Source organism: Mastigoproctus giganteus, chromosome 13 (genome assembly GCF_048544385.1).
Source record: "Mastigoproctus giganteus isolate SK-2022 chromosome 13, ASM4854438v1, whole genome shotgun sequence".
NCBI lineage: Eukaryota > Metazoa > Arthropoda > Arachnida > Uropygi > Thelyphonidae > Mastigoproctus > Mastigoproctus giganteus.
The window spans coordinates 113,537,528-113,562,265 of record NC_143587.1 but is presented as its reverse complement, the minus strand read 5'-3'; the positions used below and the strand labels follow the sequence as shown (position 1 = coordinate 113,562,265).

Here is a 24,738-nt window from a genome sequence, read left to right as displayed (position 1 = left end):
CATAGTATCCAATCAAATTAGTCAGACAAGACTTCCCCTTAACAAACCCATGCTGTGTCCGAGCTGTAACTGAAGTCTTGTCTAGATGACCCTGCGATGCTTCTTTAACCAGTGCATCCATTAATTTCCCTGGAACAGAAGTTAAACTAACAGGTCTGTAATTACCTGTGTCTCCCTTTGATCCTCCTTTGTTTGTTTGTTTGTTATTTGGTTTTTAGGAGCATTAGCAAATAAGGCCATATTGCCCTGGGGATATGTGGTGGTCATTCCCTGACCTTTCCGCGTCCTCCGTTTCTGGTGTTCACGGGCTCGAACGGGGTCTAATCAAGAAGCGTAGGCTACGCATTGCTGCTCCTGCTCACCTGGCTACGGAAGCGCCTCCTCCTTTGTGGATTGAGGTCACTTTTTCACATCTCCAGTCCATGGGTACCTCCCCTGAATCCAGGGAAGCTCTCATAATTATGGCCAAGGGTTTACTTACTTCCTTTGCCGCCTCCTTTAATATAACTGGATAGGTTCCATCCATCCATCCATCCCAAGTGCCTTACTTGTGTTTATCTTCAACAATTTCTCCTCCACTTTACTCTCAGTTATTACAAGATTATCTAACTTACTGCCAGAGTTGAATACACCTCTGGCATTCCCCTCCCTGAATAACTCCTTATGTTTGAATGTTGATGCAAAATATTAATTTAGTTTGTTAAGCTACCTGAGCAGGATCATCAACAGTGGAACCATCGATATCAAGTGGACCAATCTGATTCGTCCCCTTCCTTCTAGAGTTTACATAAGTAAATAACAATTTGCTGTTTTTCTTTGCATCCTTTGCCAAAGATTTCTCGTAATCTGCCTTCTCCTGCCTAACCTCCTTTGTAACTTGGTTACAGACCAGCTTATATCTATCATAGGCTTCTGTGTCACATGTTAATTTATACGTATTCCATGCATTTTTCTTCTCTGTCACATGTCTAAATACATCTGACATCCATTTAGGCCTAAATCTTGAACAATATTTCTTTGTTGGTATGAAAAGCCTAGTGGCTTCCAAGATAAATTCTTTGAATGCTTCCCATTTTGAATTTGCTGTTGGTAACATCATCAGTTGGTTCCACCATATAGAATTTAAATACTGTCTCAGACCGCCATAGTCACCTTTACAAAAGCAAAAACCCGTCCCCCTTACCCTTGATGGTAGTTACTTCTTTGAGTAAATCCCACTTCAGCACACTGTGATCACTGCCACCTAGTGGTTCGTTTATCTGCAGGTTCTTGACGCATGAAGAATCATTACTGATAATCAGATCAAGAGTATTACTCCCTCTTAGTTACCCTAACACAGCCCATGTATTTACTTCCTCTATCCACTATGACTCCCAGCAGTCCTGGAAATTACCGTTGTCTTGTTTTCCAGGCTGCTGCTGCTCAATTGCATTTCAATAGAAGTAGTGCAAGAATCACTTTTACCTCTGCCAGCGGCTACTGTTAATCTATTAGTCCATGTATTCCCCCAAGAAATTGAGATTTCAGTAATATACTCTATTTTTAACTTCTCGCTCTACCATGTGTGTTCGATCTGAAGATGTATTTAAATATATTTTAGCCATTCTATTGGCCATCTGGCTGGTTAAGTTGTTTACTTAAGATGATCCTTGTATTTTATGAGTGTTAACCTGTTAGAAATTGTATGTAGAACTACAGATATTGTTGATTGTTCTGTAGATAATTTTGTGTAGTTACTCTGCGATCTCCATAAAACTGCGTCTAATGAGGGGAACCCTGGGGTCTGCCAATCAACAAATGAATAAAATGAAAAAAAAATGATGGATCAAAGTCTGATAATGGATTGGGTGCTGCAACAGTTTTTCCTTTTAACACCATCTTTGTATCACTTCTCGCCGAATGCAGCAGTTATACAACTGATTATTTGCCATAAAGCTTGCCCTAGAAAATATTCTCCATCTGTCCATCAAAAAAAAGTATAATATATACAGACTCGCAGAGTACACTTTTAGCCTTACGAAACACCTCTTCACCAACCAATCCTTTAATAAGAACTATTTGAAGTAGGTCGATACATACTCAGGAATGCCAGCTGATAGTCAACTTTTGGGATATCGGGAAACGAATGTGCAGACTATGCTGCCAAACATCCATCTAATCCAGCTTCATCATGTTCTCTCATTTTATATGTTGACTACAAATCTAATATACAAAGAATATGTAAGGAACAATGGACACTTCTGTGGCAAGCTAAAGCTGATAATAAGCTCTTTCAGATAAAACCAGAACCACAGCTATGGGCTTCTAGTTTCCTGGAAAACAGAAAGGAGGGGGTAATCCTAGTCAGAGCAAGAATTGGTCACAGTCACATTACTCACCTATTTCTCCTCACAAGCAGTGATCCTCCACAGTGTGCACACTGCAAGTCTCAGCTCACAATGAAGCATGTTCTTGTTGAATGCACCTTGTACTCGCATGCCCGGCAACTCTCATTCAGGTTTCTTCCCAATCTTAAGGAATCTTTGAAGCTGTGTCATATCATAGGTAATGATGCCAACCACACAGAATTTTTCTCCTTTCTTAAACAGATAAAATTATGTGATTGTCTCTGACTGTTTCACGGGTAACAGTCATCATGGGTAACTTCCACATCATTGATAGGTGCAGTATGGCCTAAGCAGCCTTTGCGCCAAAAATAAAAACAACAACAACAACCAAACTGACTCAACATTGCACTGTCCATCTGTGTCAACTGGATGCACTTCCTTAGATTTAGTTTCTTAACTAACAGTATAACCCCTCCTCCCTTCCTATCCTGTCTATCCTTTCAGTACACGTTGTACTCCCCAAATTCCATTTCTGCATTCTTTATATGTGTGTGTGACACCACGTTTTAGAAAACTTTGGTAACAGTCATCATGAGATATCAGCAGTCTGATATCCCAACAATATTCACCTTTGATGTCTTGACCCAGCACTTCAAATTCATCAAATTTATTTACTATACTGCTAGCATTGGTGTACATGCAAGTATACATGCACCTGTTCTTAGTCTTAATTGCTCTAATCCAGCCCATGTATTTACTTGTTTCACGACTCCCAGCAGTTCCTGAAATCCCCAACAACTTGCTTTCTGGGCTGCTGCTCATTCCAACAGAAGCAGTGCAAGAATCATTTTCACCTCTGCTTGTGGCTACTGTTAATCTATTAGTCTGTGAAACCCCCCCCCCCCAAGCTAGCAGTTTTCCAACCTACCTAACATTGCCTCGATAGCATGAACAAATATTCTTCTTGCAATTTGAATGATAAACAGTGTAGTAAGCTGGGCTCGTTACTATATATTGTCATTTTTAATAACAGTCAAGATTTTTATCATTTATGTAATTCAAAGTAGTGGTTTAATCACTTGTTCAGAGAGAGTTTAGATTTTATTCCATTGAATCAGATTGAAGGAATTATTAAAAGCATCTTCATTATACACTGTAGTTCTGAAGGCAAGGGAGGAAGGTTCCCACTGAGTTATTTGGAAAGATTTGAGTTTTAATTTCATTAAAAATTGAAAGAATTGCCTTAAAAGCATCTTCATTCTGGACTATAGCTAGCTGATCTCATGGCACGGAAGTAGTGCACCTACTGAATTATTCCATCTTTTCAACACCCAACATGTATATAAGTCTGTAAATACATATGTTATGATGACAGCGTACATGTCATTATTCATTATAACGTGTCTCTGTATGTCGTTTTTCACTCTTGTCATCCTGTATGAGTGGAGTGAAAAAGCAGTCTGACTCCTATCAAAGTCAACTTAGAAGTTGTCTTTTATGAGAATCAGATTATTTTCCTACTCAAAACTGCTGTTGTGGATATGAAGAATTCAGATAAAATTAAGAGCCAAAACTTATTTTTGTTGTGTTGTTTTTGCATTGAGAGAAAATAACAAATTTATATAGCCAAAAACTTTTTTTCCCACAGCAATTCATCAGAAAGTAGTAGTAGCAACTCCCCGCCATTAAATCATCATACGAATCATCCGTTAATCTCTCCAACACCACCTATAACACCTTATGCTGTTGCTGCAGCAGGGTCACAGAACAACTCAAATAAAGGTAATTGTATAATATAAAATTAATATTTATATATCGTATTCTTGATATAAACGTAATCTAATATTATTAACAACCTAGCCCTTTCATTACTACTGACTTGTTCAGATTTTTAAAAATAAATTCATGTATTTGCATTCCATCTTGTGTACTTAAACAAACCTTATTTTTCTGAGTGCATAGCTGTACCAATATATGAAGAAGTACCATTAATATCTGGGGGGGCTCAAACTGGGAGTAGTGCGCAAGTGGGGGGGGGGGCAGATTTTTTAAAATGCTTTCCCTTTGGTTTTAAATTTGGTTATTATTATTTTTTTAAAATTCCCAATGAAATAGTTTCATTTTATAATGTATCATTGTTTTATTTGATATACAGTCGAACTTGGTTATAACGAGCATCAAGGGACCAACAAAATTTCCTCGTTATAACCATTACTCGCTATATCAGTGATAGCAGTTATGGAGAAAGCACTGGGCCTGTTAGACAATGAACAGTTTATATCAGTGATGAGTTAAATCTATCTCCTATTTTTTCAATTCTCAATAACTTGATAAATAGACAGGTTCAAAAAACAAAAGAAATATTAGAGAGAAAAAAATAATATAAGTATATATATACATATTATTTGTATTAATATGCTTGTATAAACTACAATACGCTTAATATTAAACATAATTTTTTATTTCTCTGTAATTAAAAACAATACTACTGTATTTAATGATAAACACAATTTCAATTAGTCCTTATTGTGAATCTTAAAATTTGTTTGTTTTAAAGATTTTACTTTGATATTTCTTAAGTTCCCCCTTAAAACACTCAACGCATTAAAAGTCTCATTACTTGCCTCAGTTCCTTCAAAAAAATTGACTAGTGTATCCATTGCACCTTGAGCTTGTGAGATTGTCGGCACTGATTTTGATTCACTTTCACTTGTCCTCATATTATCATCATTGTCGTTATCGTCTTTGTTGAGCACAGCATATACAATGTCACTCTCTGTGGGAAGACCACTAGTTAATAAGTTGTCATCAACTCATACAAATCCATCGATGTTATCTGTATTAAAACCTACAACGTTGTTACGTAGCAACCATTGGGATAATGGTAAGTTGTTTCCTTTGTTTCCATCATCTTCATCTAAGATTGAAATTTCATTAATTTCAATTTCTTGAAGCAATTCAATATGGTTGTCGAAGTAATGTTGTTCTATGCATCATTCAATAAATTTATAGCATCCAATATCGATGTAGACTCGGTAAGTTTCTGTTCTCTTTGACTAATCAAATGTAGAACTACAAATCTTTTATAAAATTCTTTCAAACTCATGAATACACCTACATCCGTTGGTTGTAAAATTGATGTCGCATTGGGAGGCAGAAACACCAGCTTAACGTTGGACAAATTTTGAATCTAGGGATGTGCAGGACAGTTATCAACTAACAATAAAATATTTTTCTTCTTTTTGAATAGCTCCTTATTCCAATCATTTACGTATTGCCGAAAAATATCCAAAGTCATCCAAGCTTTCTTGTTCACAGTTTAATCGACAGGAAGTTTCCTTAAATTTTTAGAAACAAGGTTTTAACGATTTTCCGATAACAAACAGTTTTTTTTTTTTTTTTATATCAGTTCCTGTCATTGGTGCATACGAGCACCATCAAGCCAGCCTTTGATTTTTTCCATCAACACATTTTCCCCCCCTTTGAATTTAAATGTATTGTCAGGTGTCAAATTATAAAAAAGTTCTGTTTCGTCAGTGTTGTAGATGTCTTCATCATTGAAATCTTTCCTGATTTCTGCCCAAACACGGTCAATCCATTCATTTGCCATTATTGGATCTGCAGATCAAGATTCTCCAATAATTTTTGCATAAACGATGTTATGTTGGTTTTTAAATCGATCCAGCCAACCATTGTTACATACAAAATCGTCACGTCCAAATTGTTTAGCAAGTTTTTTCGCTTGAGCATTCAAGATTGGACCGTCTATTGAAAATCTTGCTCTTTGTGTAGTGAACCATTGAAGCAATGCTTCAACATTTGTAACCTTGCACGTTTTATAAATTCCCCCCCACCCCCAGTTAGGTTCTTTTCCAGTGCCGATATGTAAACATCTTTATCGACATTTTGGAAGAATACACTTAGCATATTGAATGGATTAATCTACCAATGACAAACTGGATGGTTAGATGGCACAGAGAAGAGGACAAAGAAAGCTTTTTACACATTTCAACATTTTTTGCACCGCATTCTAACTCACAAATAATTTCGACTTTTTTGAGACTCGAGAGACTTTCTTTTGTTAGTAGACATGTTTCCAAAGGAAGGGTTCGTTTCTGTGATAAAATGATCGGCATACAAATTTCTTAGAAGCCCAAAATGCATACAACATTCTTAGAAGTCCTGAAATAAATTTATGGTTCAGTGAACACAGGACAATTTGTAAATAGAGTAATGCGACAAGCGGAATGCCATTGCACTGTTGTATAGCTCCCGTCCCCGGAAGGACAAGGTCTTGGGTTTTTTTGACTACCCAAATGTTTGCATAGTTATCAAAATTTGTTTGGTATATCTGTGTAGTACACTTGTTATAACAGTGAGCGATTATATTGGAATACGTGTAAATTAAAATCATTATGGATTTTTGATCGTTACAGCCATGATCTCGTTATTTCCGTGCTCGTTATAACCAAGTTCGACTGTGTGTGTGTGTGTATGTATATATATATATGTATATATATATATATAATTCTAATTAAATCCAAATGAATTAAATGAGAAATTAGACCGCAGAAATAAATGCAAAATTGAGTGAAAATAAAAAATAAGGATAGTAGAGCAGACATCAGTGGCAGCAAATATGCAAAAACCACAACGTGTTGCATGTATTTAACTGTAATATTATGTTTCAGTAAAAAGAAATGAAAGTATACCAGTAGCATGGCAAACCAGTAGAGTGAAGAATACACACACACACACACACACACACACACACACACACACACACACACACACACACACACACACACACACACACACACACACAGATATACAGGCAACCGCTATATAACATGGTTGCCTGTACTTCTACACCATGGTTTCACTCTAACACAGTTTCAGAATTGCGGCAATCCTCACATAACATGGTACTTATTTAACAAGGTTTCACTCTAACATGGTTTGAGAATTGCAGGAAATCTCGCATAATGCAGTATTTTTGAGCTTTTGTGCTGGGAAAACCCTGATATTATGTTAGATGTCATTTTTAATGTTTCGATTCCTTTTTGTGAATCCCTGCTGTTGACTTGCTAGTCGTTATAGCCCTCGTGATATTTTTCCAAAGCACATTTCTGGAAGTCACTACCATAAAACAATAAAAACAATTTGCAGTTCAATTTATTGGTCTTTTCTGTTAGTGTAATCAATTATAAACGGAAACTAAACTCAATGTTCTTGCATTTGCTATAGTACCGATAACTGTAATTCTGTGGGTTTTCACGTTATTATGGTGAAATGTTCCATGAAATATTCAATCATATAAAAAACATAAACAAATTTTTAGAACCTCGTTACTCCTTATCTCACTTGTGCCTGCCGTGTCCTTTGTTATTAATTGCTTATCATTTTTACTGTTTTAAATTTTACAACCAAAAAAAAAAAAAAAAAAAGTCAGTGAACAGAAATATCAATTAGTTAGTATGTACATATTAATTAAGCTATGTACGTATGCGTAAATTTATTTTTATTTTGCTAACTGGAAAATATTCTTCCGATTTTCGTGTATCATTTAACTTTGTTAATTGGTAAGTTAATAAAGTTAAATTTGTGCTTTATATCTAAGCGGGGTCCACTGTATTTTGTTGGGAGATCCCTGGGTTAGGTTTTGTGCTTGTTTGAGACCATAAAAAATTGTGACTTCAAAGCATGCAGATTGTGGCTTTTAAAGAGAGCAGAAGGTACACGAAATCTAGCTGCTGCTGAAGAGATTGTGCTTAGCAGCGATGAAGAGGAGGAAAATTAAATGAATGTACATTATCTGACTTATAAGTATCTGTCACAGTTTTTAAGGTAAGACGTTTGTTCAGTTATTACTATTTAAGTTATTACTTCTGGCTATTTAGCGTGTTTTCCTTAGCTTTTGGAACGTAACCCCCCTTTTTGTACTGGTTCTTAGTCTCATGTAACACATCTTCACATTACATGAGATTTTGTAGGAACCAAACTACCATGTTATACGAGGGTTACCTGTATAAACCAAATCAAATATACCAAATAAAATCATTAGTCTTATTCATTGAGGAGGGGCATTGCACAAGTAATTCCTTATAAACAACTGTGTATGTGTGTAAGTGATTTGTTTAAGGCCGTTTTATCTGTGCAAATTAATTTTGAAAATTGCTTCAACAACACAAAATTACTAATTTGGTTTATTAAAAAAAAATTATGAAAAAAGTGCTGTACTCTGAAATAAAATACATTAGGTGTAGGTGTAATACTGTATTTAACTGCACTAGTTGCATGGAATAGAAGAGGTTGAAATTTTGCTGCTATATCGTGGCAGTGGAAACTGTCTGCTTATTCAGAGCTTTCTAGTACCCTCTTATTGAAGGTTCAGATAATACACTACCGATGTCTGGGCATGCTTGATAGGCCGAAGAAGGTGATGAGGAAAGTCCTGGCTCCCTTGTGCTCTCTGCATAGTGACATAGTGTTTTTTGTCTGGTGACACCAGGGAGGGTTCCCCCAACCCTGCATTTTTAATCTGTATAGATTACAGTACTCTGTATAAAACCAGGGTGTGTGTGTGTTTGTGAGGTATTAGTATGGGTTGGGTTGGTCTTCTGGCTATTTAGCCTGGGGGACTGTGGAGAGCCACCAACATCCCTCATTTCCATCACTGCTCCGGAGAGGTGGGCCAGTCCACGTTAAGAGAAAATTACTCTGGCAAGGTGAACCCTGGGGTAGCCTAAGTGTTCAAGGAGAGCCTGGGTGGGAATAAAAAAAAAATATTTATTGGAATGGAAATAAGGGAGAAGTGAGTTTGAAAGGACATAATGGGGAGATAGGAAGAGGGTGGAATAAAAGGAGTAGAGAACAGAGGGGGGGGGCATAGTTGAAGCACCTGTGTGATTTGAAAGGGGAGGGACCCCTGGTACTGGACACCCATCCTGTCTTAGAGGGTGAGTTGAAAGTGGGTGGTGGGTGAGCCACCAGGCAAAAGGGGATAGGGGATATTCCTACCATCATAGGAATAAAATTCCTATGATGGTAGGAATAAAAGAACATAAGGGAAGAGAGAGAGAGAGAGAGAGAGAGAGAGAGATCCCTATAGTGAAGCATGCTTTTTGCAGCTCTGTCCCACACTGACCTGGGGGGGGGTTACCCTAATGGCCAGTATCAGCATCTCACACCATGTCAACTAGGAAAAGCTACAGCATGGCGATCAGTCTGTCTGGTTAAGAGGCTATGATAGAACATGCAATTAATAACAACTTTCATTCACTGAACAGATGGGAGGAATGGTAAAATTATTGCAGCTTGCCGACTAAGAAATGTGCACTTATTTCATGACCACAAGAAATGTGCACTGTCACAGGTGGACATGGTCTACTTTGGGGAAAGAAGTTAAAGTTGAGATGGGTTTCCCTATTGATAATCTTAATAATTTAGCTTGGTTTAATCAATTTGACCCCTCCCCCCATTTTATTATTTTTACAGCTATAAATCTGAATGTATGGCTGTGTTTAAAGACTATTGTACTCTGAATAAATAGTGGTTCATATTTTCCATTTTCATGTAATCTTATTTTTATATTTTAAAGATTAAAAGTACTTTTCTTGTGACAAAGATTCAGTTCCACTCAGGGGTACATTTATCAGTGGATAACTTAATCATAATATCCATTTACTGTTGTAGCACAGTATTATATCTCTTTCCTCATCGATTATTCTGTCACTTTATCAATATTTGCACTGCATTTTGATGTGTTGGTTCATGTAATGCATGTAAACTGCATTAGCTAGTTGAAATAGGTTTCATTAAAAAGAGCTATTCCACATCTTTCATGTTAGTAATCATTATTTAATTATACTCACCAGCCAAAAAATCTGAAATCTTTTGACATCACCAGACAATTAAACATGTGATATGCAAATATAAGTTGTCACATGTTTATGATTGCATGTTCCTTCATGTCTGGTAGATACTATATGCTTTCTTGGGGCTTCTTAGTTGATCTGGTCATGGGGAAGACAGGTGACCTTTCTGATTTTCAGAAAGGTGTTATTGTTGAAGCATGTTTAGCAAGAGCCACAATTGGGAAAATAAAGAAAATTCATTGGTGTGTCAAAAGCAACCAATCCAAAAGTACATAGTAAGTGCAGCTCTAAAAGGAGTAAATATGGCAGAAAATGGTGTTTCAATTTAGGCTAAGAAAGGCCGGTTTCTAAGTGGACTATGCAACAGGAGTTGGAGAATCTGGGATTTGCTAGTTGGGATCTTTACAAAAGCCACTTTTTACTTTAAAAAAATTGAAAGATTTGGCTGGCGTGCTGTTGCCAATGCTAAGACTGAACTGTAGAATAGTGGAAAAGGGTCATGTGATCTGAAAGGTCTCAATTTACACTTTCTGCCACAGTGGCAGGATGAAAGTTGGTGTGAACCTCATGAAGCCATTCACATCCAGACTTGCATATCTGCCAATCAAGCAGCTGGAGGTGCTATTACGGTATGTGGTATGTTCTGTTGGTATGAACCTGGTCCGCTCATACTTAGAAGGTAGTGAATATTTTTCTGTTGCATCAGACTGACTTCACACTGTGCAACAATTTTTAATTTTTGCACAGTGGAGAGAATATCAGAACCCCCATTATCCTCCCCCCCCATTAAAAAAAAAAAAAAAAACCTAACATCACTTTGCCTTTCAATTTGTGAATTATTATCAGCTCATTGATCATTATTAAGCATACAAGGCAACGTGCGCTGACCATCCTGACACATTAAAATCATTTCTTAAAATTCCATGACAGCTTCTGTGTAAAACATTTAAGGCTTCTCATTTATCAACGAACATGCAGTAATTCTGGTGCACAAGTTGTCTGGCTTTTTCAATGCTTTCCAGATTTCTGGACTTTCATATTAAATGTAACTGAACACAGTTGTTTTTAGAGTATGTACTTAGAGTACAAAATGCCCTTTTGCCACCATCATTACAATTGTTAGTAGCAATTCAGGAATCTTTAAGCACATTCCTGGTGCACTAAACTTTCTCTTCCCTCTTTACATTAGTTATTGATATCATTCAGATGTGGTAGTAAGAGATGGAATATCATTTCTGGAAAGTTGGCACATAATTTCTAACATTTTCAGAAGCATATTTCCTCTAAGCATTCGCAAAATTTGATCTCTATGCGATGTTCCAAAATTGCCATTTATTTTGCTCAGAAATAGATAAAAAAATAAATGTACTTCAAATACACAATTAAAAATGTACTGAATGTTTAACAAACTTCTGTGTGTGTATGTATAGATGCGGTTTAACTATCAGTTTTTTGCCTGCAGTGCTGTGCAGCCATTTGGAGAACTTCTTGATGTACTACACAAAATGTTGATGTTCGGCAGGTCCATGTGAATGTTTTAATAAAACTTAATAATTCACTGTGTGTGTGTGTGTGTGTGTGTGTGTGTGTGTGTGTGTGTGTGTGTGTGTGTGTGTGTGTGTGTGTGTGTGTGTGTGTGTGTGTGTGTGTGTGTTCACTTTTCCCCAATCATTTGTTTCTTTGAGTTTTTAAATTATTTTGTTTATTTATTTATTATTATTTTTTTTTATCATAATTGTTTTTGTATTGTGCAGCAGCAAAGCCAGGTTCTATTGCATGCTAAAATTTGTGTGATTTTTAGGACTTCTGTAAGAGCATCTGCACCTTATATTCTGAGTTTTATCATAGTTTAAGCTTTTCAGTACTAGGTACTGTGTACTTCATATATTTCAATTTACAATTTATCCCTGCAACTAGTGTTGTGATTATCCAGATATTATCAAAAATAGATGTATTCAGCTCATATCTATTTTCCCCTCCCTACACACACACACACACACACACACACACACACACACACACACACACACACACACACACACACCTATCTTAAGTACACCAAAGTGTTCTTTTATAAAATTACTACGAAAAGTGATTCTTCTTTATTTTTCCATTCATTCTATTTCAAAATTTCTCCCCTTTAGTGATCAGCTCTGAATTTAAACAGATGAATTGTGTGGATCAAAGTCCAGCAACAAATAGTCCAAGTAGTAACTGCAGCTATCAGTCAACTGGCTCAACATGTGGATCTTCATTTGCAACAGCTATTATGGATCAGATGTCTCTCACTATGGGTTCAAGTCAGCATCATACTCCTGTTAATAATATATCATCATGTACAAACTATTCTGCAGTTGCCAGTTTGGATAGTGGGAGCAAGTCTTCTGTCAACAATACTTTAAATAATGCTTTAAGTAACTCTGCTTTGTATAGTACAGCAGCTTCTGGAACAGGTCAGACACTAGCTCCTCCTAATAGTCCTCCACCGTCCTCGGTTGTTGGGAATACTATCTCTCAGTCAGCAGTTAATTGTCTTTTAATGAATGGACCAGTATCTCCCAAGGTGTCTAGCCATCTGTACAACTTTTCTCTTTCCATGATGGTAATGTTTCAATTTTTTTTTTTTTAGGAAGAGATTCTATGATTATAGCAAATTAACCTTCATACAAAAGGTCACAATTTTGAATTCAGTGGTATTTTATTATTCTTTGAATAGATATAGATGTGTAAAACTTTTGTATGAATGTAAAGTGGTTGAGGCAATTGATAAAAACCTTATTTTATACATGTTAATCATATTGAAGCTCTTTTCTATGAGTCATTTTTATCGAAATTTAGGAATGAGGATGAAAATCTAATTTGTGGTGCTTTTACTATTTATTATGTAGTGAGATTCACTAAATAAACTTGTTAGCCAACTTTTAGAACTTATTACTTAAATATGAATATATGATGTAATCAGTAATTATGTATAACATATAATTAATGAGATTCTGCCATTTAGGGTTTGCATTATTCGTGTATACGCACTATTTTTACAATGTATCCATGTGTTCGCGCGCGCGCGCGCACTATTTTTACAATGAATCTGTATGTCAATTGTAATATTTTAAAGGTCATATGGGTATTGTATAAATTGGTCAATGAAAGGCAGTCTCTACTACATGGGTAGGAATAGCTGTTTACTACTGATGTTGGTACAAATTTCTAGTTAGAGAACAGTTTGATTATAATAAATTAACAAAATTCAACTAAATTACCTTCATACAAAAGTCAGATTTTGTGATATTTTATTATTTGAGTAGATTTAGACTGCATGAGAGTTTAGAGCTTCTGACTGAATACAAATTGAGAGAGAGAATTGAAAATGACCTTAAATTAAATTTATTTATAGTTTATAGGATACCATACTATTTTGTTAAATAATGCAGACCTACTTCATCTGTAATATTGAAACAAAATTTCCTGATATTTTAGTTAAGAATTTCTTTTCAGATTTTGTGGAATTATAATGAGTCGGGCTCTAGATATAGAACTAAGATCTATCCATCAAGCCAAATCCGCTTTCCCATATATAATTTTCTTGTGTATCATTTCTGGGTCATACTGATTTATCAAAAATTAATATTATGAGTATATCTTTGCTTTTTGAACTTTACACAGGTTAATATTCTTATTGTACTTAAATGTCAAGCAGTAAAGAGTATTGGGAAAGTCCAGCTTTTATTCAAGCCTGAAAACCAGACAATGCAAAATTAACATGAGAACTTTTATATTATGCTGAACTCTATTGTTTACTTTAAAAGTGATATCTAGATCAGTAAGGAACAGTAATGAATTTAAATAATAATAAAAAAAATAAATTTAAGAATCACTAATTGGAATTAATTCACGAGTCTTATAATTATACAAATAATTTATTTATTGTTATAATTTAGTCCTATTGATGAACTGATATATTTTGTTATCATTGCACTAATACAGTTTAACCTCCAATTTCACTAATAAATAAATAAAAATGAGAGTTTGAAAAAACGAAGATGTGTTGTTATTCCGTAGCAAATGATATTAATAAGAAGAAGAAGAAGAAATCTTTATTGTATACAAAAATATAATAATTAAAGAAAGACACTATAAGCCATTCCAATAAACTTGAGTAATATTCCCACTTGGTTTATGGTGTCCTCCTTTAATTATTAATATCATTTGAAAATGAAAGTTTTACATGATTGTGGACTTCTGAACTGTAGACAGTAGCCAAAATCAACTCATTAAAGATCATTGAAGATTTCTACAATTCCTCCCACCTCCTTCTCAAACAAATAGGAACGTGAATTACAAGAGATGATAATTTAATTCGCGGAGTGGTGCAAGATTTTATGTTTACTGTGCAAACTTTCCCTAACTGCTGCTAGAGGTGCTCTCCCTGATCATTACTGAGTAGACTCTGTGTGCGCATACCAGTACTTGTTGAGCTAGTGTTGCATGAGGAGTTTTTTTTTTTTTTTTTTTAGTTGTGTGTCACTGACAATCATTTTGAGCAAGTATCATGTCAGACATTCAGATTGAACAGTGATATGTGATTCATTATTGAGTCAGACTGGGCTTAAATACATCGGAAACAGTTCAAGAGATGAATGAAGCATGTGGTGATGAGTGTCTTGGTATAATGGCCATATTCCAGTGTGACCAAACTTTCTGGCGTGAAGTGGTTTCTCTATCAAGAAAATGCCAGGCCCCAATGGCTAGTATTGTGCAGGCAGTGATCACTGACATAGGTGAGGTGCCAAAGTTCTGCCACATTCCCCTTATTCATGGACTTAGCCCGTGTGATTTCTTTGTTTCCACATCTAAAGAAAGCTCTGAAAGGCAACTGATTTGCATCCAACACAACGATGCTCACAGAGCCACAATGGAAGCACTTTGCTGTCTTTCAAAAAATGCTTGCAAGAAGCATTTAATGTGTGTGTGTGGGTACAACTGCTAGCATTGGTGTACATGCACCTGTTCCTATTCTTAGCTACCCTAACACAACCCATGTGTTTACTTGTACTGCAATGACTCCCAGCAGTCTCTGAAATACCCTGCATCTTGTTTTCCAGGGTGCTGCTCATTCCAATAGAAGCAGTGCAAGAATCACTTTCAACTCTGCCAGTGGCTTCTGTTAATCTATTAGTCCTTGTTATCCCCCCAAGCTAGCAGTTTTCCGACCCATCTAACACTGCCTCGATAGCATCAGCAAATATTCTTGCACCCTTTCTATTTAAGTGTATCCCATCCCTGTAGAAGCAGTCTCTCCTGTTAACAAGTACAGACCAGGCTGGAAAAAATTCTACCACTTGAGCCTTGCACAATCTTTCCAGGGCCGAATTGATCGACAGTGCTCTCGTCGTATACTCCCTCCTATCGTGTCTGGGCAGAATTGCAGACACTTTCAAATTCAACCCTAATTCACGGCTTTTTTTCAACAGTGACCTGTACTTGTTAAGTAATTCTGCCGGTCTCCTACTCTTGATATCATTAGTGCCAACGTGTACAACCTTTGCGTGTACAACCTGTCCTCTTCCACCTATCCTTTTTAAAAGCATGTTCCCCATTTCCCTGACAATAGTCACCAACAACTACTAGTTCCTGTGGGACCAGCGCATCCTGCCTTGGGGGTTGCCGCTGTGTTGCGTGATGACCAAGTGCAAGCTCTGGCGTTGATGTGGGTAACTGAGAGCGTGATGGGCCCCTCACTTTAGATCCTTCGAGGGCATCCACCCTGTCCTTCAAGTTCTCATATAGGCCCATAACAACGCTGAGTTGTCGCCTGATTTCGTTACACTCCTTGATCGCGCACAGACAAAGACATCCACCATGACAATATCATGCCCCGTACCCAATTGCTCCACAAACATCATGCAAGCAGTGCATTTTAAAAGGCTGTGATTCAGAGGGCAACTGCCCATCCTCAATTCTCCTCTGAGCCACAGCACTCCCATTAGCTTGAGCCTTTTGCTTTGCTGCTCTGGTCTGAGTCATGATTTCGATTTAATTTCAATGAAATTTCAATTTCAGTACAAAATTATAATCCTTAACTTGTATCCCGACACAGTTATAATGCTATATATATTTTTCAGTATCAAGTATTATCTACTAGTTCCGTTTATATAACTTCCGTATCAAGTTATGTATTAATTAATTATGTTACGTTTATAATTAAATTGTTATATGTATTTAGTTAAATGTACAATTTTATTGACATCAGAGTTTAACAAAATTAATAGATTTTGCTGATTAATTGACAATATTTTATTATAAACTGTAATATACTATACTATACTAACACTCTAGTTCGGGATATGACGTATCGTATAACAATGGCGGCAAGTTACGAACGGTAAATCTACGGACACTTAAGTATTAATTAACTTCCAAAGCTCGCTGTCTCAATTCAGAATAAACTAACAATCCTGACTAGGTCTGTAAGCTACTTATAGAAAATAATTTGATCCATCAGTTGGTCAATAAAGCGGCTAAATATGGCTAAAAAACTTCTCGTTCAGCAGAGCTGCAACTTGTAACACGTAGATTTTATAGCCTCACGGATACTTTTATGCAATTACAAGGCTAAGTAAAGAATAAATACACCAGATTAATCAGAAAATCACAAAATAATGCTATTCTATTAAATTTAAATCAAAAGTTTTTGAAAAACAATAAGAGTCAGATGTGTTCATCTTTGAACATGTCTGGCTCCCACTAGCCTCGTCAGCAGACTCGTTATTATATACTGTATATATATAATTTGTATTATGAAATGTAATTTTTATAATTATATTATTGTAATAACTATCATATAACATATATTTTTTAATATTACACACACACACACAGTCTTGTCTTCCTTCACAGATTAGGCGATCCGCCTGTTCCGATCTGAAAGAGGTCTACCCATCTTTTCTTCGGTCTTCCTCTGTCTCTTTTTCCTTTTGCTCTATATGTGTAAGCTAATTTAGGGAATCTATTATCTTCCATTCTTTCTACATGTTCTTTCCATCTTTGTCTATATTCTATAATTTTTTTCATTAATTGAGTAAATCTTTAATTCCTTTCTAATATTTACGTTTGATATTTTATCTAATTTTGTATATCTTAAAATTTTCATTTCTGCAGCTTGTATTCTATTAATGTCTCTTTGTTTCGGTGTCCATATTTCAGAACCCTAAAGAAGTGTTGGTATTGCCATTACTTTGTAAAATTTCAATTTTGTTTCTTTCCTTGTTTTCTTAGCCAGAGTTCTTTTTATTGTTCCACATATATTTTGAAATTTTGCCAATTTCTGGTTCATATCTTCTTCGACATCATACGTTATATCACATCCTAGATATTTAAAATGTTTTACTTGTTCTAATATTTTATTGTCTATAACTATTTTTGTTCTCACCGTATTTTTCCCTTTAAAAGCCATTGTTCTAGTTTTCATTGTTGATATTTTAACTTTATATTCTTCTGTTCTGTGGTTTAATTTAAATACTGCTCTTTGTAGATTATCTTCACTATCTTGAATAATTACTTGATCATCTGCAAATAATAGCATATTAATCCTATTCTTTGTATTTAAATATATTTCTGTATTGTATTAATTTCCTCTTTCTATTTACATATCATATCCTTGATATATATGCTAAACAATGTTGGTGACAAGCTACATCCCTGTCTAACTCCTTGATTTATCATACTTTCTTCTGTTAATTTATTACCTGTATCTATTACTATTTTTTTTTTTTCCTTGATATAAACTCTGTATTATTTTGTAAAATGCTTTGGGTATCCTTTATTACTCAATATGTCCCATAGTTTTTGCCTGTTTACTCGATCAAATGCTTTTTCATAATCTATAAATGCTAAATGCATTTCTAAATTAAACTCTTTTTGTTTTTCTATTATTTGTTTTAATACAAATATATTAGAAGGCCGCCGTAGCCTAGTGGTCAGGCGCGTGGGTGCATAAGTACACGTGCCTTGAGTGACCGGGGTTCAAGCCCGTGACTGCTGAATACGGTGCTGTTTCTTGTATTCTGTCTATCTTGTGAACTCCTCTGATCATTTGGTCATCCCGGAGTATAAACAGAAAATTTATTTTATTTTATCTGTACATGATCTTCCTTTTCTGAATCCTGCCTGTTCTTCTATTAATATTTCATCAGAGATAATTTTAATTCTATTGTTTATTATTTTGCTATACATTTTATATACTGTATTTAGTATGCTAATCCCTCCATAATTCTTTGTATCATTTCTATTTCCTTTTTTAAATATTGAAATAATTTTTGCTATCTTCCATTCTTCTGGTATTTTATATTGTTCCCAAAATGTATTAAATAAATTTAGTATCCTGTCTTTTAAAAAACTTCCTCCATACTTGATCAGTTCTGCATTTATACCATCCATTCCCACTGCTTTCCTATTTTTTGTAACTTTAAATGCCTTTTCCAATTCTTCCTTCGTTATTGGATCCATGTCACTAACTGGGTCTTTCCACAATTCTTCATAATGTTTTTTTCCATTGTTCTTCCTTTATTATATTTATTCTCGAAGTGTCTTTCTCTGTGCTATTCAAGTGTTTCATAATTTTATATGCCAAATTATTTCCATGTACTTATAAATCTATCCCATGACAATGCTTTAGCCTTTCTTATTATATCTTTACTTTTATTATGTTCTTATTTATATATATCTTCATACTCCCTTGTCCTGTTTTGTATATATTTAAGATATTTATCTTGCTTGTCTTGTACTGCTTTAGCTATTTCTTCATTCCATATCTTTACCTCCTCCCCTCTTCTTATATAGGCTGCCCATTATACTCTGGCTGGCCTTTGCCAGGGTTGCCTAAGCTTCCTGACAAAGGTCAAGTGAAAAAAAATAATAATAAATAAATAAATAAATAAAAAAAAAATAATAATAATAAATAAATAAAATAAAAATAAAATAAAAATAAATATATAAAAAAAAAGTGGGAGAGGAGAAAACAGAGCAGGAGTACGAGTTAGAAGGAACAGAAAGAGGGAAAGGAGGACGGACTGAAGTTAAGGAGCAGTCCGCTCTTTGTGAGGTGAAAATAGGGGTGTGGGAGTTAAAGTAGCAGGGGACAGGTGCCCCTGTCCCCTGCTACTTTAACTCCCACTCCTGCGAAGATTTCCTGCACGATAACCAGAGGCCAATGGACTCTGTATCCCGCACTCAGAAGTTCTCCAGAGTGCCACCGATCCCGCACCAGAACGGTGCCGGCTAATCCTACCCTATAAGGGGTTTGCATCAGTATCCTGTACTCGATGAGTGCCAGCAGTCCCGCACCAGATTAGTACCAGCAGTATTCCAACCCATAAAGGATTAGCAAGTTGTACTTAGCAGTGTCCTCTAGCGGAGAAGGAGCTAACCCACGCCAGTCTGATTCAGGCCTTGGGCAGCATGATCCAATGTTGTTCTCATTTCAGCAATCTTGGCTAGCCTCATTGCGAAGATTTCCTGCGCATACACAGTTAGTGCCCTGTATGTGTTTTCATCGAGCAGCAGCGAGGACTCTTGGTTACGTGGATTCCTTTGAATTGCGGTAGCAAACTTGATTCTACTGTTGTCATAGGCAGGGCACTCATACATGGATGCCCCAGGACTTCTTCTCCACAATGGCACTGCGGGTCTCTTTCAATCCCCATAGCTGTGAGTTTCTGACGGAAGGGGCCGTGTCCAGTGATAATAAACGTCATGTGCAGACCAGGTGAGAACCAGGGAGGGGGCTCTGGGTGAGTATGGTTTATAGTTGGGAGGAATCGCCTCGTGATGTCTCCTTTCTGCGTGGCTTCCCAGCTCTGTTGCCATATCGCTTGTAGGTGTTGGGCGATTCTCCTCTTCTCTATCTTGGGGTCATTTGCAAGATCCAGCTGGAGATTTACTATTTCAGCTGGTTGTGTTGTTGTTTTGGTTTTTTAGGAGCATTAGCAACTAAGGCCATATTGCTCCGGGAATATGCGGTGGTCATTCCCTGACCTTTCCGTATTTGGTGGTGACGGGCTTGAACCCCGGTCTAATCAAGAAGCGTGTGCTACACACTGTCGCTCCTTCCCACCTGGCTACGGAGGTGCCTATTTCAGCTGGTGTTCCTTTCCTAAGGTGGTAATATAGGCCTCGCCTGACTACTTCTAGGTAGAGTGGCTGACAACCTGTTAGAACTTGCAAGGCAGGGGTGCTAACAGTGCGGCACGCCCTACTAATTGATAGCAGCATGAACCTTTGAATTATATCCAGCTTCTGTTTGTTTTTTGTTAGTGTAGCTTGTCTATACCAGGTGGAGGCACCATAGCAAACAATCGGGACATATACTGCTTTGTATATGAGGGTCAGAGCTTTGTGCTTCAGGCCCCAGTCGGCTCTGCTCACCCTCCTGATCATGGTGGCATACTTCCGGATTTTGGTGGCTAGATATTTCAGGTGGTTATGGAAATTAAGACCCGAGTCAATGTAAATACTTAAGTATTTAACCTCTGTGTACACTCGGATGGGGGTGAAGTTTAATTTCATCGTAGGTGGTCTTCTAATTTGTAGTCTGCCCTTGAGGAGAATGGATTTTGTTTTTTCTGCCGAGATGGTAAGGTTGTGCAAGGCTGCCCAGTTCTGGAGCTTCACAAGCGCCACATTTGCAATAATTTCCAACCTAGTGTCCGCACGCACTAACAGGACAAGGTCGTCCGCAAAGGCCAAAGGCTCAGCACCCCCCCCCCCCCAAGGTCCAAGCCCAGGAACTCGTCCAAGACAATAGACCAGAGGAATGGGCCAAGCACAGAGCCCTGCGGACATCCCCAGTGGATGAATCTGGTAACTGTCTGATATTTGTTAGAAACTCGTACTTTTCTGTTGGTTAGATAACACTTCAAACTGTTATATAGATTTTTAGAAACATTTGAGTGCCGAAGTCTCTGAAGAATGCTGGGCCACCACAGGCGGTCGAAAGCTCCAGCAAAGTCCACCAATATAGCAAGAGAGTACTTGAAAGCTGAGTGCGTTGCTTGGGTGATTAGATTGTTGATAGTCTTCAGTGCTGCAACCTTTTTTAAAGCCATATTGTTTTTCTGAGGAGAGTTGGTGTTCCTCGTAGCAGGCAGAAAGTCGAAACAAAAGTAGATGCTCCAGTAGTTTGGCCATCACGGAGAGTAAGGCAATCGGGCGATATGAGGCTGGGTTCTGTGGTGACTTGTCCGAGTTTTTCAGAATTAGTTTTAAGGTTGCAGTCTTCCATGAAGCTGGGAAGGTGCCCTCTGCCAGGCACTTATTCTGTAGGCTTAGAAGTATAGCTGGGCAGGCCTCAGCAAATTTTTTGAGAACTTCTACTTCCAGCAGGTCTGCACCTGGTGTTTTTCCATCTTTCATCTTGTTAATTGCCAGGTCCATCTCAAAGCCGGTGAACGGGGGCTCCACCGTTGCTGTGTGGCATCTTAAATTCTGGTTGATAATTTCTTGTTGATGTTGCATCAAGGGTGCCTCTTCAACAGGGTAAATGGTATCAAGAATGTTATTTATAGTGTCCTCCCAGGTATAGGTGGAAGTACCATCTATTTTCAGTGTTGTATCCAGCACCTCACCACGTGGTAATTTATTAGTTACAATTTTGAAAACTATGCCCCAGGGGTTCTCATTTCCGGAGATAGACAGCAGAGTTTGCCACGATTGCTTTTTGTTTTTGCGAATTTCTTTAGTATATTCATTTCTGACTGTGCGGTAAGGCTGCCGTAATCTCTTGGGAGGACATCGTCGCCCTTGCCCGCTGGAACATTTTCCTAGCATGGTGGACCCTTCTTCTTAGATCGTCTAGCTGGTGGTTCCACCAAGGGACAGCATACCTGTAGGGCCTTCTGCGTGGGATGGAAAGGTCGCAGACGCTTCTAATAGTAGCGGTAATGCTTTTTACACAGTCATCCGGAATTTGTGTGTCAAAGAGTGGAATATCTTCAGGGAGTCTCGTTGACAGTTCAGTTTGAAAGCGCTCCCAGTCAGCCTTCTTGACGTTATAACGTATCACATCTCTGGGGACTATAGTGTGTTCGTGTCTAATGGCACCAGGGGTTTCCCCCCCATCTCCACGTTGCTTTCATTGTAGGTGTACCAGTTCACTGGGAAGGCCAGAGATTTAAAAGTGTATGGATTTTGTAAGTGTAGTGTTGTGTTTCGTTGTTCTTCTAGCCATTTAGCCGCTAGACCCCTGCTGGGGCCCAACGTTGTCCACACTATGCCTTGTGGAGGCAGACCAGGTACCCAGTAATTTTAAGTTTTCACTCTGGCAGGTCCTGCCACCTAATTTCCTGAGATTTCAGTGGCAAGGACCTAAAAAAAAATAAAAAAATAAAAAATAATAATAAAAAAAATAAATAAAAATAATAAAAAAATAATAATAAATAAAAATAATAAAAAAATAATAATAAATAAAAAAAATAAAAAATAATAATAAATAAATAAAATAAAATAAAAAAATAAAAATAATTTAATAGTATTGGGAAGCAGTCACTGAAAGGTAGGCCGAAAGGGGTTTTCTTATGCATTTGAAATTTTGACAATTTTTTTTTTTTTTTTTAAATTTCGACATCGTATGGGGCATTCGCTAGTGTTTAGGCAGAGTAGGGGGAAGACTGAAGACGGGGGGGTTAGAAATATGGAGCCAATAGGGAAGGCGACCCCAGGTCAAAGTTTTAAATTTAGACTATGTGGGGTTACGCTGTGAAAGTGAACAGAGTAGAGAAGAGACTGAAGGCTAGGGGAAGGAAATAGGAAGTAAGGGGTCGATAGAGGAGGTGACCCCTGTGGTCAGTGGGGCAGGCCCATGTCCCACCAGGAAGTAAAGGAGGGCGAGGAGGGGAAGAGACAGTGAAACCATCTCCCTCCCTCTCCAGGGAAGTGGAAAGAAAGTACCGTGCAAGAGAGCACAGGTATAGCCTGTGGCGTTGGCAGCAGAGCTGCAATGAGGTCAAGTCCATGGTAGGTCTTCTATTTGAGTTCTACTTCTTCTAAAGAGATGTCAACTTCTAGGGTTGTAGGTCATTCCTGGGACAAGTCCTGTATTTGCAGTTCAGGTTGTTGAGGTTGTGCTTGCATCAAGTCTATCATCAAGTTTTTCGGATTTAATCTTCTTTAATTTAAAGAGGAGAAATGCTGGTTGGTGATAAGTTTTGTCTTTGCATTGTCATGGTTGAGTGGCATTTCTTCTTTTCCTCAGTGAATGGCAATTTGCACATTTCTTCTCGCGAAGAGGTCCTGGGCGAATCGTGACAATGCTTTATAATCCTCTTCGGTTTCAAGGAGGAGAAATTCTTGTCCTCTTGGAAGATATCTCACTTTTGCAATTAGAATACATCTTAGGTCTTCATATATGGGACAGTCAAACATAAGATGGTTCCAGTCTTCTATTTCTCCACAAGTGCAATTTGGGTTGTCTGTGAGTCTGAAGCCAGCAAGCTTTGCATTGAAGGGGCCATGCCCTGTTATTAAGTACGTTGTATGAAGTCCTGGGAAGAACCATGATGGTGATTTCGGGTATACTCTATTTGTGTGTGGAAAAAACTTGCGGGTGATCTCTCCTTTGGTGGTACCAGCCCATCTGTTTTGCCACTCCTGTAGCAGGTGGTTCTGTAAGCATACTTTTTCTGCCTTCCTATTATTAGTGGGATCAGTTGTAAAATTCAGGAAGGTAACTGGGACTCCTTTGGAAAGGTAATAGAGCATTCCAGTTCTAACGATTTCTAGGTCTAATGGGAGCTATTACTTGTAAGGCTGGTGTACTCACTGTACTGCAGGCGCGGGTTATGGCGCGGAGGATGGATTGCTGGGTAGAATCCAGCATTCTTCTATTCACTACTAGCGTGGTCTTATCGTACCATATGGCCGAAGCATATGAGATTGCTTTGATGAAAACTGTCTTATAATAGAGTGCCAGCGTTCTCTTGTTGAGGCCCCAGTCTCTGCGTGAGACCCTGGCCACCAGGGCTAACTAGTTCCTGATCTTCGTTCTGATGTATTTAAGGTGTGACTGAAAGGATAGTTTGCTGTCTAGGAGAATACCTAAATATTTCAGCCGTGGTGCCAATTTTATGGTGCTCTCATCAATTTTAATTTGGGGTGGTCTACGCAGGTCGAGAGAGCGTTTAAGGAGAATGGATGAGGTTTTCACAGGTGATATTGTGAGAAAGTTCTTTGCTGCCCAAGTTTGAAGCAGTCGAAAGGCATGGTTGGCCAGGGTCTCAAGCCGAGCTCTTGAGTTTGCTTCCACTGTAAGGATGAGGTCGTCTGCAAAAGCGTGGGATTTGACTTCTCCCAGATCCATTCTCAAGAACTCATCGAAGACAATGTTCCAGAGCAATGGGCCCAGCACAGACCCCTGCGGACAGCCTCTGTAGATCTGTTTTACTATATTCTTGTACGGGGTATTGATCTGGACCTTTCTCTGTGATAGGTAATCTTTTATGGTGTTGAATAGATTTATTGGCACCCTGGCCTCCCTCAGCCTA

The 24,738-nt window shown here is 37.5% G+C and overlaps 1 protein-coding gene across 2 annotated transcripts in view; it reads left to right on the top strand.

The window, feature by feature from the left end:
* LOC150076374 (CCR4-NOT transcription complex subunit 3-like) overlaps positions 1-24,738 on the top strand; it is a 370,933-nt gene that overhangs the window by 234,772 nt on the left and 111,423 nt on the right. For both annotated transcript variants that reach the window (XM_090387831.1, XM_090387830.1), the window contains exons 10-11: positions 3,976-4,109; positions 12,349-12,806. In XM_090387831.1, the coding sequence (XP_090243957.1) occupies positions 3,976-4,109; positions 12,349-12,806 (592 nt within the window). The remainder of the gene's footprint in view (positions 1-3,975; positions 4,110-12,348; positions 12,807-24,738) is intronic.